The sequence below is a fragment of the Rattus norvegicus genome, chromosome X (genome assembly GCF_036323735.1).
Source record: "Rattus norvegicus strain BN/NHsdMcwi chromosome X, GRCr8, whole genome shotgun sequence".
Lineage (NCBI taxonomy): Eukaryota > Metazoa > Chordata > Mammalia > Rodentia > Muridae > Rattus > Rattus norvegicus.
In genome coordinates this window covers 45,735,500-45,750,140 of record NC_086039.1, presented here as the reverse complement: position 1 = coordinate 45,750,140, position 14,641 = coordinate 45,735,500, and the positions used below count along the sequence as shown (strand labels likewise).

Here is a 14,641-nt window from a genome sequence, read left to right as displayed (position 1 = left end):
GCCTTCAAGAATCTAAATAATTTTGGCATTTTCTGTCACCCATGGTGAGGGTCACATCAAGCTGAGGAATTTCTCTTCTTCCAATCCAAGCATAGATTTCTACAATTTTATCAAAACTGTTTACAGTTATGGGACTGAATTTCAGCAAACTTCACCTCCTATTCCTCTCACCTGAACAGAAGCAATGTGCATTTTTCCTTATTTAGTTTGTTTGTTTGTTTATATTCTTGGTTTTCAAGACACTGTGTAGCACTCACTGGCTATTCTCGAACTTGTAGACCAGGCTGGCCTCAAATTCACAGAGATCCACCTGTCTCTACCTTCTGGGTGTGATTTTGTTTAGATTCTGTAATAGTTTTGTAAACACCTCCCAGGTAGGGAACTCAAACAAAAATTCATTTACAATCTCCTAACAATCCACATCTTCGCCCAGAATAGAATTTCATGTAATGTTCTTGGGGATTTGGGTGTTTTGCTTTGTTTTGTTTTTCTGTCTTGACACAAGGTTTCACCATGCAGCCCTGGCTGGCCTAGAATTTACAGATATCCCTCTGCCTCAGTTTCCTAAGCTCTAGTCTCACAATTGTGCAATATGCACCTTTTAGCAAGTTTTTAAGTGAGGGTCTGCAAAGTTTCCCAAGTTTTCTTACTTTATAGTCCTTGACCCTAGGCTGTAGCCACCAAGTGGTCACCTGAAAGAAAAGAAGAGGAAATTTGCAGCTCTTTTCACAAGAAACCAAGGTGGTATCTGCAGAGATGGAGAGGAGATAGAGTTACCAGAGGGAAGGTTGCTGCCCAAGGGAAACTTACTCTGCCGAGCTCCATGCTGTGACCCTGAACATCTGGAGCTTCACAGATGATCTAAGACTAGGGGATATGTGTGAGTGTTTTCAAGGATTGTCCCAGGTGAATTCACAGTAAAGTAGGGATAATCCACAGATCTAAAAGTAAACAACAGGTGCCCATCCAGCCATGAACTAGTTAATATATGCAGACTTGTAAAAGCAGGAAGCTCTTAGACACTAAACACTGAATGAATGGATGGATGAATGAATGAAGGGATGGATGAATATAATAAAAGGTATTTATAGGGCTAGAAAGACAGCTTGGCAGTTGCAAGTACCAAGTATCACCTGTCTTCACAGAGGACCCAAACCCAGTTCCCAGCACCCACAAGGAGGCCCATAAATTCCACAACTCCAGCATCCAGATCTCCATGGTCAAGGACTTCTCACTGTTTTAGAAAACAGATTCAGTTTCCAGTGTCATAAACTCTGAAGCTTTAACCTCCCTGGCTGTTTTGGTTTCCACTGGTACCTGTGACTGAGTCCCCACTACAACACCCTCCCACCACCACCACCAGCAGCAGCACCACCAGCACACAGGTAACTTGACACCTCACTGAAAAGTTCTTACTTCTCACCTAAGCACTTGAGCTCCACCCACCTGCTTGTCAATGATATAACTGACCACCAGGAAACCCAAATGCTTTGTTGACAAGATGCATCTATGGATACTACACCAAACCCATAAATCCTTCTTAAACATAGAGTTTTAAGTCTACACAAGGCTCTCTTGCCTTTTGGAGACTGTTTGGAGCTGAGCTATACTCACTCACTAGGTAGTGCTTACAGCTCAGTGGCAAAAGTGCTTATAGCTACCAGGATAAGGTATTCATAGCTCAGTGGATAGGGTGCTTGAAGATTAGTGAGTACTGTGCTTGTAGCACTGTGTCTTAGTCAGCGTTTCTATTGCTGCAATGAAACATCATAATGAAGAAGCAAGTTGTGGAGGAAAGGGTTTATTCAGCTTACACTTCCACATTGCTGCTCATCACCAAACTCACATAGGGCAGGAACCTGGAGGCAGGAGTGGACGCAGAGGCCAAGGAGAGATGCTGCACACTGGATTGCTTACCCTGATTTGCTCAGCATGCTTTCTTACAGAACTCAGGGCCACCCACAATAGTCTGGGGTTCTCCCCTTTTGATCGCTAATTAAAAAATGTCTTTCAGCTGGATCTCATAGACGCATTTCCTCATCTGAGGCTCCTTTCTCTGTGATAACCCCAGCTTGTGACAAGTTGACACACAAAACTAGCAAGTATACTCAGTTTGTAGGGTGCTTACCTAGCATGCAGGGAGTCATCAGTTCAGTATTCTTAACCTTGTGGGTCGAAGGAACAGACTCAGGCCATCAGGCATGATGCAAGTGCCTTTACAGATGCAGCCATCAAATGGATGTTTTGTTTGTTTGTTTTTAATATTTTCAGACAGCACCCAGGTGGGTGTACAAGCACACATCTGAAATCCTAAGAAATCTTCTCACTTAAGAAGCTGAGGCTGAGGAATTCCTGCATTTGATATCAGCCTCATTGATGTAGCTTGTGTTTCAATTTCTTGTTGCTGTGACAAGCTCCCTGACCAACAGCAAAGAAAGTGACTTTTATTTAAAAACAAGAACCCTCTGGAGCTCACTTGCAACCTCACTGCCAAATATAGGAACTGAACAAAGGGCAGAAAGCAGCAGCATTTTCCCGAAAATCACTGATAGGGAAGAGAAACCCAGCCACCCATGAGGAGAAAAGGGGCCACCCATGAGTCACTTAAGAGCTGGAAGGGACTGAAAGAATCCTCCCTGAGGCCTGACAAGGAAGCCACAATGTGAACCTCATACACAATGCACCACCTAAAAGCCCCTGCACCATTTTGTATCACACCCACTCTGCGCCATTTTGGATACCACCCTTAGATCCAAACTAACTTGCCCCATCTTGGATCTATCTGATATACCCTGGGTCATTTTGGATCTCATTCATCCTGGGCCATCCTGGATCTAATACTCTACCAAACAAGCTCCCATTGCTTTACCCTCTGAGCTAGAAGAACTCTACCCAATGAGTCACAAGTATTCAACTATGAACACTCTACTCACTGACCCCAACCCTAGCCCCATATCCAACCTTTGACTGCCCACGTTTTCTTTACTTTTCTGTATTTCTACCATATTCCCAGTAGGAGTAGATTCCTTGCCACCATAAATCTTTTGAGATGTGCATAGCATATATGCTGAGGCAGTTTCACTTCAGTTATCAGGGGCATTTTGTTTTTAACAAACCAGCTCTGCTTGTCAGAGTTTGAGATGTCATTAAATAATACATGGGGTCACGACCAAAGCACAAGCTGCTTTCAGGTGCATGTGCAAGTGCTGTGACCCCAGGTGACCCCCAACTCCACCAGAGTTGACCCCCTGAGACCCTGAAGCCATGTGATCAGCAATCATCAAGCAAGTGATGTCAGCAGAGCAAGAAGCAGCACCGTTAGGAGCACCCAGTTCGAGAGCCCTGGGTCCACAAGATTGTGGGGACTAAGTTATGGCTATGTGGGAACAAAGAAAGACTGCAAAAAGCAAAGCATTAAAAAAGAGACCCATTATGTGAGAAGGGGGAGTGGAAATCACAGTCACAGTGGGGCAGCCCTAGATACTGAGCCTGCAGGCCTCCTGGGTGCTAGGCCTGACATCATCCTGGGTTTCTGGAGAACAACACCTGTTAGGGCAATGGTGGTGAGTGGTAATGTACACATGCAGGAGATAGGCAGAGTAGAGCACTGAAACAATTCCAGCTATCAACCTGCCTCAGGCAGATGTGTATATGCTTCATGTGGGTGCTAGAGATTCAAACTCAGATTTTAACTGCCCGAGTATTCAGTATCATAGAGTATCTGGCTTATCAGAAGGTCAATTTTTTTGAGTTGAATAAATGTTTTTTGTTGTGGAATGTTCACCAAAGACTGGACACGGGTTTGAGCCAAAATAAAGTCTCTATTAGCTAGCCAGAGACTACATTGAGTGCTTGGGTTCCCAGTGTACCTCAAACCTTTCTCAGGGTGAGCTTTTAAAACAGAAACTACGTTCTGGGTTGACATATTTTAACAAGAACAGTTAGCCAAAAGTGGAACTGCAGAAGCCAAAATGTAAACTTAATACATTTAGAAACTTTCCCAGAACTAAGGGCTTTGATGGACTAGGTCTTTAATTTTGGTAGGTGGCGCTGTCTACATTTTGAGTGTTACAGCCTGAATGGAACTTCCATCATGAAGCCTGCTACAATTTTGTCATAGTGTAATCAAACCCAAAATAATAACAGGCCCTGTGCATTCTGTTTAGTGGAGTATCAGGTCCTAGCATGTACTCAGTGTTTATGGAATGAGAAAATTTTCTCAATATGAAACAAAAAGTAAGGAAAGAAAATAGCAGACTTCCTTGCTTTCAAGGTCAGGTGTACTTGCTACCCAACGACATCATCAGGGCACCTGGTTATAAATAGATGGTCCCTACTCCATCCCTGACTCCGGACCCTATTGGCCTTGTATCTCCAAGGACAGAGTACCTCAAAGCTAAGAGCAGGGCAGTGAGGTAAGGTGCGCATGCTCCGAGCAGCCTCGGGACCGCATTCTTTGCATTCCAGGCTCAGGGAAACACCGCCCTCACCTTGCAGGTGGTGGCTGCGGTCTGTAAAGCACCCAGTTCTCAGCACTCCCTGCGAGCTCAGGCCTGTTTAATGACACATAACAAGTCCTTGGAAACTCTGTATACTCAGGAATCCCTGAGCTCGGGATCAGCAGGTGCTGCAGTGCCATTGAGAGCCCCGGCTTTCGGGAGGGCGGCGCTCAAGGACTACAAAACGTCAGGAGTTAAATCCCCTGAGATCCAGGAGAAACCGTGCCCCACCCGGACTCCTCCTCCTGGTACCTCTACCTACTGCTCAGGCTCTGTGGGTACTATTCACCCGCAGCAGCCGGAAGTTCCCGCACCTCTTCCCGCTTCCTGCCAAGGGAGAGGAACAAGGCGCGCGGTGTGTGGGGGGGAGAGGGGACAGGGCAAGCTGGACTCCGGGTCCCTGTGCAGCAACCTCCATCGCTTTTACTTCCGTACAGGTACCTCCCTTGGGTCCCGCGGGTAACAATAGACAGGGTGGGGCCAACGTCCGGGCTCCTCCCCAGTCAGGTACTCAGAGGGCGGAGCGCGGCGAAGGCTCCTCCCCACTCGCGTCATCCAGACACTCCATTCCCCCGCCAGCACAAGCTGGTCCCCGCCCAGCCGGCTTCCGCCGGGAATGAAGAGCGTTGCGGTTGGCTCCGGTCCCGCGGACCCCACGCGCGTCCGTGGAGCTCTCGGGCGGCTTCCGAGAGCCCCTCCCATCGTTCTGAGCCCCGCTGAGTTCGCTTCCATTGTCCTCTCGGCCGCGGGCTCCGGAACGCGCGAGTGAGCCCTCTGCTGATGCCCAGGCTGCCGTTGTGCCGCTGTCACACCGTGCGTTCCCCGCCCCATGGAGCCACCCGCTTGTGCCGAGGCGGCCGTAAAAGATCCTGCAGCCAGAGACCATGACCCCGTGGACGCAAAGATCTCAGCGCCCGCCGCGGATCCCCTACCCAGGACGTCGTCACAGAAAGAGGGGCACTCGTTACAAGATTGGGACACCATAGCCACCGTGGGTGAGTGAGAACTTGTGCGTGGGGATGCGACTCAGGAGCGACCCTCGGATTTCTCTTTCCCACACGCTTAGTCCTGGGCCTCCGGAAACGGGGCAGCCCCACGTCACAGAGCTATCAGGAGGGTGACTTCACCTTGGGGACTCAGTGGCTCCCTACTGGGGTGCCAGTCACCCTTGGGACACCACGCCCGGACTCCCTGGCGCTTGCGCACCCGCTCGTTCCCAAGATTTCTCGGGATCGCATCCAGCCTCCCAATTGTGGACCCCTGGAGGGACTCGAGGGGACGCGTGACCCTCAAGGGACCCTTCGGGGACATTTTCCCAGCATTTTATGTACGTCCTGGTCTCGTTTTATCTTTAGTGGCTCCAAACTTGGTACTCCCGTGACCCCACAGGTTGCTAGGGAAGCCGATGGATCCCCAAATGGGCCGGGGTGCTGTGAGGGAGCTAGGATCGTGAGAATCATGGGCGGCAGCTTCCTAAGTCTGAAGCCCAGGAATCCCGGGCTTCTCCTCCGCAACCTCCGTCGCTAGGGCAGTTGTGCCCGGTGTGTTGATTATTAGGAAAGTGTTCCGGGAGGATGGAGGAAGGACAGAGGGAGGGGCTGGTGTCCTCTGATCAGCTGGCAGCTGAGATTCTAGAGGCTTCTCCATTCACCCTGGTGTTGGACTTGAGGAAGTCAAGTCAGGGTTCAGGGCCAGGCTGAGGGACGTTTAACACTTTCTCAGCTCAGTCGGTAAGATGGATCTGAGGGTAAAAGGGCTTGTGATCCCCGACTTTTATCCTGGTTCCCTCATGGAGGCTGACACTCACACTCATCCGATCTTGGCTTTTGATTGACTTTTGAGGGAAACTGAGCTGCTTGAATGTCGTTTATTTATTTATGATGTTGTATTCTAGGCTGGTCTTTCCGTCACTGTGTAGCCAGGATGACCTTAAACTACACATTCCCCCACCACCCCTTCCTGAGTGCTGGGAACCGAGCCCCACTCCACCATAGACTGGTTATGGGGTGCTGGGAGCCGAGAGCCCCCCCCCCCCATGTTTATGAGACATTGACCTGAAAGTCACTGCATTGCACAAGCTGGCTGGAGACTCTAGGCAATCCTCCTGTCTTCGATTTCCTAGTGCTGGGACCATAGGCACTCACTCACTCACAGGTACTTAGCACATAAACTAGTTCTCTACCCTTTTCTTCCTTCCTTCCTCTCTTTCTTTCTTTCTTTCTTTCTTTCTTTCTTTCTTTCTTCCTTCCTTCCTTCCTTCCTCTCTCTCTATCTCTATCTCTATCTTTCTCCTTTCCTCCTCCTCTTCTTCCTTCCTTCCTTCCTCCCCACTCCTTCCCTCTCTCTTTCTTGGCCCTTTAGCTGGTTCTCCACTCATTCCTTCTTTTTTTCCTTCCTTTTCTTCCTTTTTTTGTGTTTGTTTATGAAAAAAGGACCCTCTACATAGCACTGGGACTCTAACTTCTAGAGATGTGCTTGCCTCTACCTCCGAAAGTGTTAGGATTAAAGGAGCCACACCTGGCTCTTTTGTTTAAATCCACGTATTTATTATGTGAACGAGGTGGGGGGTGGGGAGGGAGCACAAGTGTGAGGGCGAGGTGGGGGGTGGGGAGGGAGCACAAGTGTGAGGGATCGGGGTTCAACTTTTAGGAGTTTGTTGTTTGGCCAAGTGGGTCAGTGGTATCAAACTGAAGGCGCCCATGTGTAGCCCTGGCCGTCCTGGTACTTGCTGTGTAGACAAGGCTAGCCTTAAAATGCTGGTACCTAACAAGTACACACCACACACACACACCACCACCACCACCACACACTCACAAGACAACCTCTGCATCCCTAGTCCCCAACACACACCCAACTCTGCATTCTCCAGGAAATAGGTATTGATGCTTTTGTCTCTGACCTGGAGCTCATTTCTCCCATTCATTAGGAGACTCAAATAGAGAACATTCCAGGCTGGGGATATGACTCAGTGGGTACAGTGTTTCTTAGCTTAATTGAGATAGTGCATAGAGCTTAGTTGGGATAATGCTTGCAACTTGATGGGAAGACTGCTTGTGATTCTATGGGTATAGTGCATGCGACTCAGTAGACTATAGCTCAGTGGGTAGAGTGCTTGTAGCTCAGTACAATGTTTGCATTCAGTGGGTAGAACTAAGTGAGTAGAGTGCCTGTAGCTCAGTTGGCAAAGTTCTTGTAACTCAGTGAATCTCAGATCTAAATTTGCTGAACAGGTCCTCTCTGTCCAGCAGGTCATCTGCACTCGTTTCCCTGTACTCAGCTGTGATCTCTTGTGTCCTGTGCCTCAGTTTACTGTTCAGTGCCTCTATGACCTGCTGCCTTATGGAAAGCCAGTTATAAATCCTCAGTCCTACAAGGGCAGGAGAACTGCAGTCTGTCTGGATGTGAACATCCTCTTTAGATAAAGGATCACATGAGTAGCTGTCAGATACTCTGGCAGATCACTGCAGGCTAGTGTCTTATACACTAAAGAGAAATTGCTGAGGGTCCTGTGGGAGATGTGGAGTTTGGGTTCTGAGATTAATTAATGTCATCTGGTAGTTCATAGTGACATTAAATTTAGAACTATCTAGGAGATACTTCCAGTCCAGATCATTAAGGAGGAAGGCTCCTATACATGGATGGGGACCCAGAGTGCTTAAAAGGGAAAAGAAATCAATCACCCATCAATAGCACCAGTCACCAGCATTCATGCATACTGTTGTAAAGAGAGCAACTATGTCATTCTTCTGCCTCCATGAAGTCTCCTCTGTAAGCCCCACTCTCATCACCATACAACCTGGTCATTAGTAATGGTGTAGGCTGTAGGATTTGCATATCATGAATATGCAAATATATACTTTGTGTTTGTGTGTGTGTGTGTGTGTGTGTGTGTGTGTGTGTATACACCCACCTTGTACAAGGACAGCCTCTGCCCCTTTCTAGACCCATTGGGCAGAGGCAGAGGAGAGATTGTGTTCACACATAGTACACTGGTCCATTCTCTTTGCAAAGTCCTTAAAGGTAGAATGCTGTACACAGTGCCCCTCACCATGTCATCACCTCCCTGAGTGCCACCTTCTAATTCATTGTGATTTATGAGATGGGGCCTTGCTATCATTCAAACCAAGCAGCCACCCCAACAGAGACTGAAATATCATGGGTTGGAGGGATATAACCACAGGATGTCTGGAGTACCCAGGAACAGGACAAGGTTGAGAGGCCTTCTTTGAGGCCTGCAGAAGATGGGGAATAGGGGGTTGATGGACCTGTACCACCTGTCTCCTCCCTTGGATGAAGGATGACTGGTAAGTCTACTCGCTCTGTGCCACCTTGGATGTCTCCTGTTCTATGCCTATCTTGACTGAACCTACCTGGGCTATCTTGAACCCCACCCACCCTGAGCCATCTTAAATTCCACCTAACCTGTGACATTTTGCCTTGAATATCATCTTAATTTATGTATGTCATCTTAAATAGCATGTAACCTGGGGCACTTGAATGCCACCCACCCTGGACCTTTATAGCTAAACCATCTAGAATCCTACCCAAGGTAGCCATCTTGAATTGCTTTCTGCCTTGATATATTTTTTTCAGGTTCCCTTTCCTGACCATTTTCTCCTGAATGCTGTCCTATGATATAATCTGCCCTGTCCTCCTCCCTGACCCCTAACTCCTGGCTATGTGTCTGACCATTACCTGCTCAGCCCTTGGCATCCTCATCCTGAATCACCAAGGGTGATATAATATTCTCATTCATTCTCTCTCTGTTTCTGTCTCCCTGTCTCCCCCCTTCTCCCCCCTCTTTGAGAGGTACTCGTCCTGAGTCACTGGTGGTCCTCAAGTGAGTTTCACGATGATTTTCCTACAGGGGTAGGGCCGGAATGGGGTCATCACCCAAAAGGAGAGCAGGAAGTTACAGCATCAGTCATGCAGGCCAGTGCTTCTTGCTTCAATCTTCTTTAGAGCCTGGATGCTCTAGTCTTAGTCTAACTACACACTAAGGACAACACCTTCATTCTCTTAAGAATTTATGTGTCCTTAGGTGTTCTCTGTATTTACTCACATTTTCATTTTTATTTTTGAAGTGCTGGGCATTAAATATAGAGCCCCACTCTAAGAAAATCTCCTACTCCCTCAAGTCTCCTCTATCCTCCCCTTTTCTTTCTCGAGTCTCCCAGTGTAGCCTAGGCTTTCCTGGAGCTCACTGTGTATTTCAGGCTGCCCTCAAACCACTGTTAATACTTTAGAAGTGCTAGGATTAAAGCCTCACTAGACTGAATTTATGCAAAGTTTGGGATTGAGCCCTGGGCTCCATGCATACTACACTAAATATCCTACTTTTAGTTTTATTTCCTATCTGAAATAACCACCATGCCATCACACTTCCTTTATTTTAAAAAGATTTCTCCCTGAGAGAGGGTGGAACTCAGTTAATACAGAGCTTGTAATTCTGTGGATAAGGTGCTTATAATTTAGTAGATTGGCTGATCTGTAGGAGGCCATCTGAGCTAATGACACACCACTGTACCTGACACTTGGCTCCTTCAGGAATAATCTAGGTTGTGTTTCCAGGGCACTATTCTGTTTATATTTTCCTTTCTGAGGCTGGAGTTAGAATGGAGGGGGATAGTAATAATAACAAGAACAACAATAACTCACTTATCATCATCATCATCATCATCACAAGAACAACAATAACTCACTTATCATCATCATCATCATCACAAGAACAATAACTCACTTATCATCATCATCATCATCACCACCACCACCACCACCATCATCATCATCATCATCTCTATTATTTTGGGAGATGTGCTGGAACCCAGGACCTCATACATGCTAATAACCAGCCACTAAGCTATACACACAGCACTAGAGCTAACTTAGTAGTAGTAGTAGTAGTAGTAGTAGTAGTAGTAGTAGTAGTAGTATCATCACTATTGTTATTATTGCTCTTGTTGTTGCTCTGTGAGGTGCTGGGAGTGCACCCAAGGAACTCATTTGTGCTAATCATGAGCTCCAGCGCTGAGTTGCATCCCTAGCCCATCCTTTTTCCCTCTATGTCAGATGCTGTATTAAACTTGGACAAAAACCACATTTTTCCAATATGATGGAGTAAAAGAAAGGAACATCTGTCTTCACAGCGTACTGGAATTGTCTCTGCTTGTGCACATTGGCTCTTGAAACCCAGTTTTGGGCATCTGGGCCACTTTCAGGAAGCATCTTCCCCAGCTACCCAAGGAGCCTTGTTACCCATAAAAAAATCACATTTCCCCATTACCATGTCAGACATACAGAAAAATACTTCTGAAAGGTTCCAGATATCCATGGTTGGGGTACTTGACTACGATTTGTAGAGCATGTGTGTGGACTGGATCTTCTTCCTCTAAGGTATTTGGGCTTTTTGTTTGTTTTGTTTGTTCATTTGTTTGTTTCTCTTATTGGCAAGGCCACTCATCTTGTGTGTGGAAGGCAACCTCAGAATCTGTAAGGGCTGTAAAATAATTTACAATGAATGCAGGTGGTGTTGTTTTGTTACCTTAATGGCCTATGACCTGGGAGTAGCCTTACAAGTCAAGGGACTCTGCTGTAGTGACTGGTATAAATAAATGCCTGTGTGTTAAGCATCAAAGATAGAGTGCTTTTGTATCAAATAGGGAAGCTGAGACATTGACTGGGATGGGCATATACAACATGCATTTGAGTGAGTGTAGGTTGTATTGGTGGATTACAACCAAGGGATTGGGGGTGGAGGTGGGGTAGGGACAGGCAACTTATGGTTGGGTCCAATGACAACACATGTCCTTTTTACAGACTTTGAAAATTGGTGTGGAATGTGTATTAGCTAGCTTCCCATTGCTATGACCAGATCACTGACATTATAAAATTATAAAGACAAATGATTCATGTTGGCTTCTGTTGTCAGAGGCATCCATCCATGGCTCTGTTGGTTTGGACCTGTGGAGATTTAGAGCATCATGGGAGCTTGTAGTAGAACAGAGCTGCTTACCACATAGTGGCCAGGAAGCATAGAAAAGAGAAGACGAGTCCCAGTGTCTCCTTCAATGGCATGCCCCCAGTGACCTAAGTTTCTCCCACTAGGCAGTAAATAGCACCTTACCCTGAGACTTTTTGGTTGGCTTTGTTCTGATAGCTTCTGGCAGTTGGCACTCTGCTGCACTGTTCTTTTCCACAGTGTTAGGTTTCTCTCTTGGCCTGTGCTTTAGCTCTGCAGCTCTCTGCTCTGTGTAATCAACACCACCAGCTGTTTCTGCACCCACAAGTTGCCGGCACAAGTATGAAGGAAACAAGTCGGTAGCCATCTGATGCAGAAGCTGTCCTGTGGACTGTGCATCGCAGTACAGCTGTCACAGGCTCTCTTCATGTGCTGTATCTTGAGCACAAAGATGACATGTGATCCACCAATCAGAAGCACAGGCAAGGAAGGGTTCTGGTGTCATGACACTTGCTTTTCTCATTCTGCTCTGACAAAATGCCTGATGATAGGAATTTAAGGGAAGACGGAATTATGCTGGCTCAGAGTGCTGCCAGTCTGCCATGGAAGCAGGAGCAATGAGAGGGAACACTGGGGCTCAGCTTACTTTCTGAGTCCAGGACCCCAGCAAAAGGATGGTGATGCTCATATTCAGGGTAGGATTTCCTACCTTGGTGAACTAGACATTCAGGGGTAGCCTGGAGCAGGCCAAGGTTATTTTAAGCATTTTCAGCTTGATTATCCCCATTCCTCATTGAAATGTCTATAAATATTCCCACCCACACTATATCCATCTGATCCAGCCAGTCCTGACTTCCACTCAGAGCCACTTATGACTCTGTGCGCCTCCTCCATTCCTTTGTGTTCTATAGCAAGTATCTCCTGATTCATAGAAATCACCTTTTTGGGAGTTGGGGATTTAGCTTAGTGGTAGAGAGCAAGCGCAAGGCCCTGGGTTCGGTCCCCAGCCCCGAAAAAAAAAAGAAATCACCTTTTCTACTAAGAAAAAACTAAGTACCCAAGACCTATTTTATATCCCAATTAATTCATTATAAGCTTAGATAGCAGAAGTCAAAAAATATTTTTGAGGCTGGGCATGACAGAGCATGTCTGTCGTTCCTTTTAAACAATTTTACTACTGACTGTGGTCTTTGTGGTTATTGGGCTCCTCAGCCTGCTCTCTAGCTGTGGGTGTATCCTTGATCCTGTACCTGGCTCTAGCTTGCTGTGAGGAACATCCTGTATTTTTTAATGGTGAGAAAAGAATGAAATTTTAGGATGTTTGTTTTTTCTGAGCTTTCCTACATCATAAGTGAGAGCACTATACATCAAATTGTCATAAGGCAGAAAGCAACTGTGTTTAAAAGCTGGGATGGAGAGGGGTTGGGTAAGTGGATGAAGGAATTGGGGAGATGGATGTGGGTGGGTGAGGGTGGATGAGTTAGTATGTAGATTGAAATGTTAAAGAAAGTAAGAGGAAAAGAGGAAGAGATAGATGTGGAGCTGGAAGAAAAAAGGAATACAAGGGGCAAAGGGAGAGATGCCGATGTGGGAAGCTGAAGATGGAGGGAAATAAGGGAAGAAAAGATAAAGGGCAGAGGAGGCAGAGAGCTTGGTGGAGGAAAAAGGGACAGGAGCAGAGAGATTCAAAAAGAAGCAGAAGATTCCAGAGGAAGAGGAGGGAAAGGGGCAGGAGAAAAACGGAGGCAGATAGAAGTGGAAGAGGAAGACAAGGCAGATGGAAAGAGCTAGGATTTAAAGGTCACCACCAGGAGTCACCAAGTCCATCATCTCAGCTCTTCCCATGGCTGTGTTTCAATCTCCAGTGCACATAGCAGGCAATTATTTGTTTTTACGTTTTAGTTATTATTATTACTGCTCATATTTGTGGTTGTATGCAATAGCATGCTTGTGGACATCACAGAAAACTATTGAGTGGCTGTCTCTCTGTCCATTCCCCAAGGTAAGCTCTTTACCCTCAGAGCCATCTCCCTGGCTTCTTCTTTTTTCCTTTTTCTTTTTTCTTTTTTTCGGAGCTGGGGACCGAACCCAGGGCCTTGCGCTTGCTAGGCAAGCGCTCTACCACTGAGCTAAATCCCCAGCCCTATCTCCCTGGCTTCTTGACTGAAAACATATCCACACAGAACTCAGTGCTCATCTAAGTTTCTTTCCCTGTGCTCAGCTTTAAGGCCCCAGGTTGGCACGCTGTCTATTCCTCATGCATGTTTGCTTTTCCTGTTCCTTGACTGGCTGCATTGTCTTCCTCAGGCACTGGAACCTTTGGCCGAGTAAACCTGGTGAAGGAGAAGACAGGCAGGCGATACTGTGCCTTGAAGATTATGAGCATCCCAGATGTCATCCGCCTGAAGCAGGAACAACATGTGCAGAATGAGAAAGCAGTCCTGAAGGAAATAAACCACCCCTTCCTCATTAAACTGTGAGTTCCTGTCTCCTTCCTTCCTTCTTACCTCCTCACCTCCCTAAGGTTATTCTCTCAAGATTGCATTGTATGGGTGGTGTCAGGGCTGTAGCTCAGTGGATAGAGTGCTTTTAGCTCAGCTAATACAATGTTTATAGCTCAGTGACTACAGTGGTTGGTTTGTAGCTCAGTGGATATAAAACTTGTACCTCAGTTGATTGAGTCCTTATAGCTCAGTGGTAGAGCTTATCCCTCAGTTGGTAGAACAGTTGCAGCTCATTGTAATAAAGTGCTTGTAGCTCAGTGGGAAGAGTATTTACAGCTCACCTTATGGGGTGCTTACAGCTCAGTTGGTAGAGTGCTTGCAACTCAGCTAATACACTGCTTGTAGCTTAGTGGGAAGAGTGCTTGCAGAACAGTGGGTAGAGAGTCTATAGCTCGGTATGTAGAATGCTTTATAGCTCAGTGAAGTGAGGTGAGAGGTGCTATTCAGGCTTTGTCTTGATTTATAATTAATTGTATGTAACTATGCACATGAGCACAGTACCCACAAAGGCCACAGGAGAGTGTTATATTTCCTTGGAACTGTAGTTATAGGTGGTTGTGCACTGCTCAACTGGGTTCTTAGAATCCAGCTCACATCCTTAAAAGTAGCAAGTGCTGGGGTTGGGGATTTAGCTCAGTGGTAGAGCGCTTGCCTAGCAAGCGCAAGGCCCTGGGTTCGGT

General features: G+C 46.7%; 1 protein-coding gene across 2 annotated transcripts in view; it reads left to right on the top strand.

The window, feature by feature from the left end:
• The first annotated feature begins 4,930 nt into the window (after positions 1-4,930).
• Prkx (protein kinase cAMP-dependent X-linked catalytic subunit) overlaps positions 4,931-14,641 on the top strand; it is a 43,464-nt gene continuing 33,753 nt past the window's right edge. Inside the window, exons 1-2 of one of the 2 annotated variants that reach the window (XM_017602134.3) lie at positions 4,931-5,494; positions 13,765-13,933. In XM_017602134.3, coding sequence (XP_017457623.1) covers positions 5,329-5,494; positions 13,765-13,933 — 335 coding nt within the window. In that variant the 5' untranslated portion in view covers positions 4,931-5,328. The remainder of the gene's footprint in view (positions 5,495-13,764; positions 13,934-14,641) is intronic. The other variant, NM_001033963.2, reaches the window with a different exon arrangement.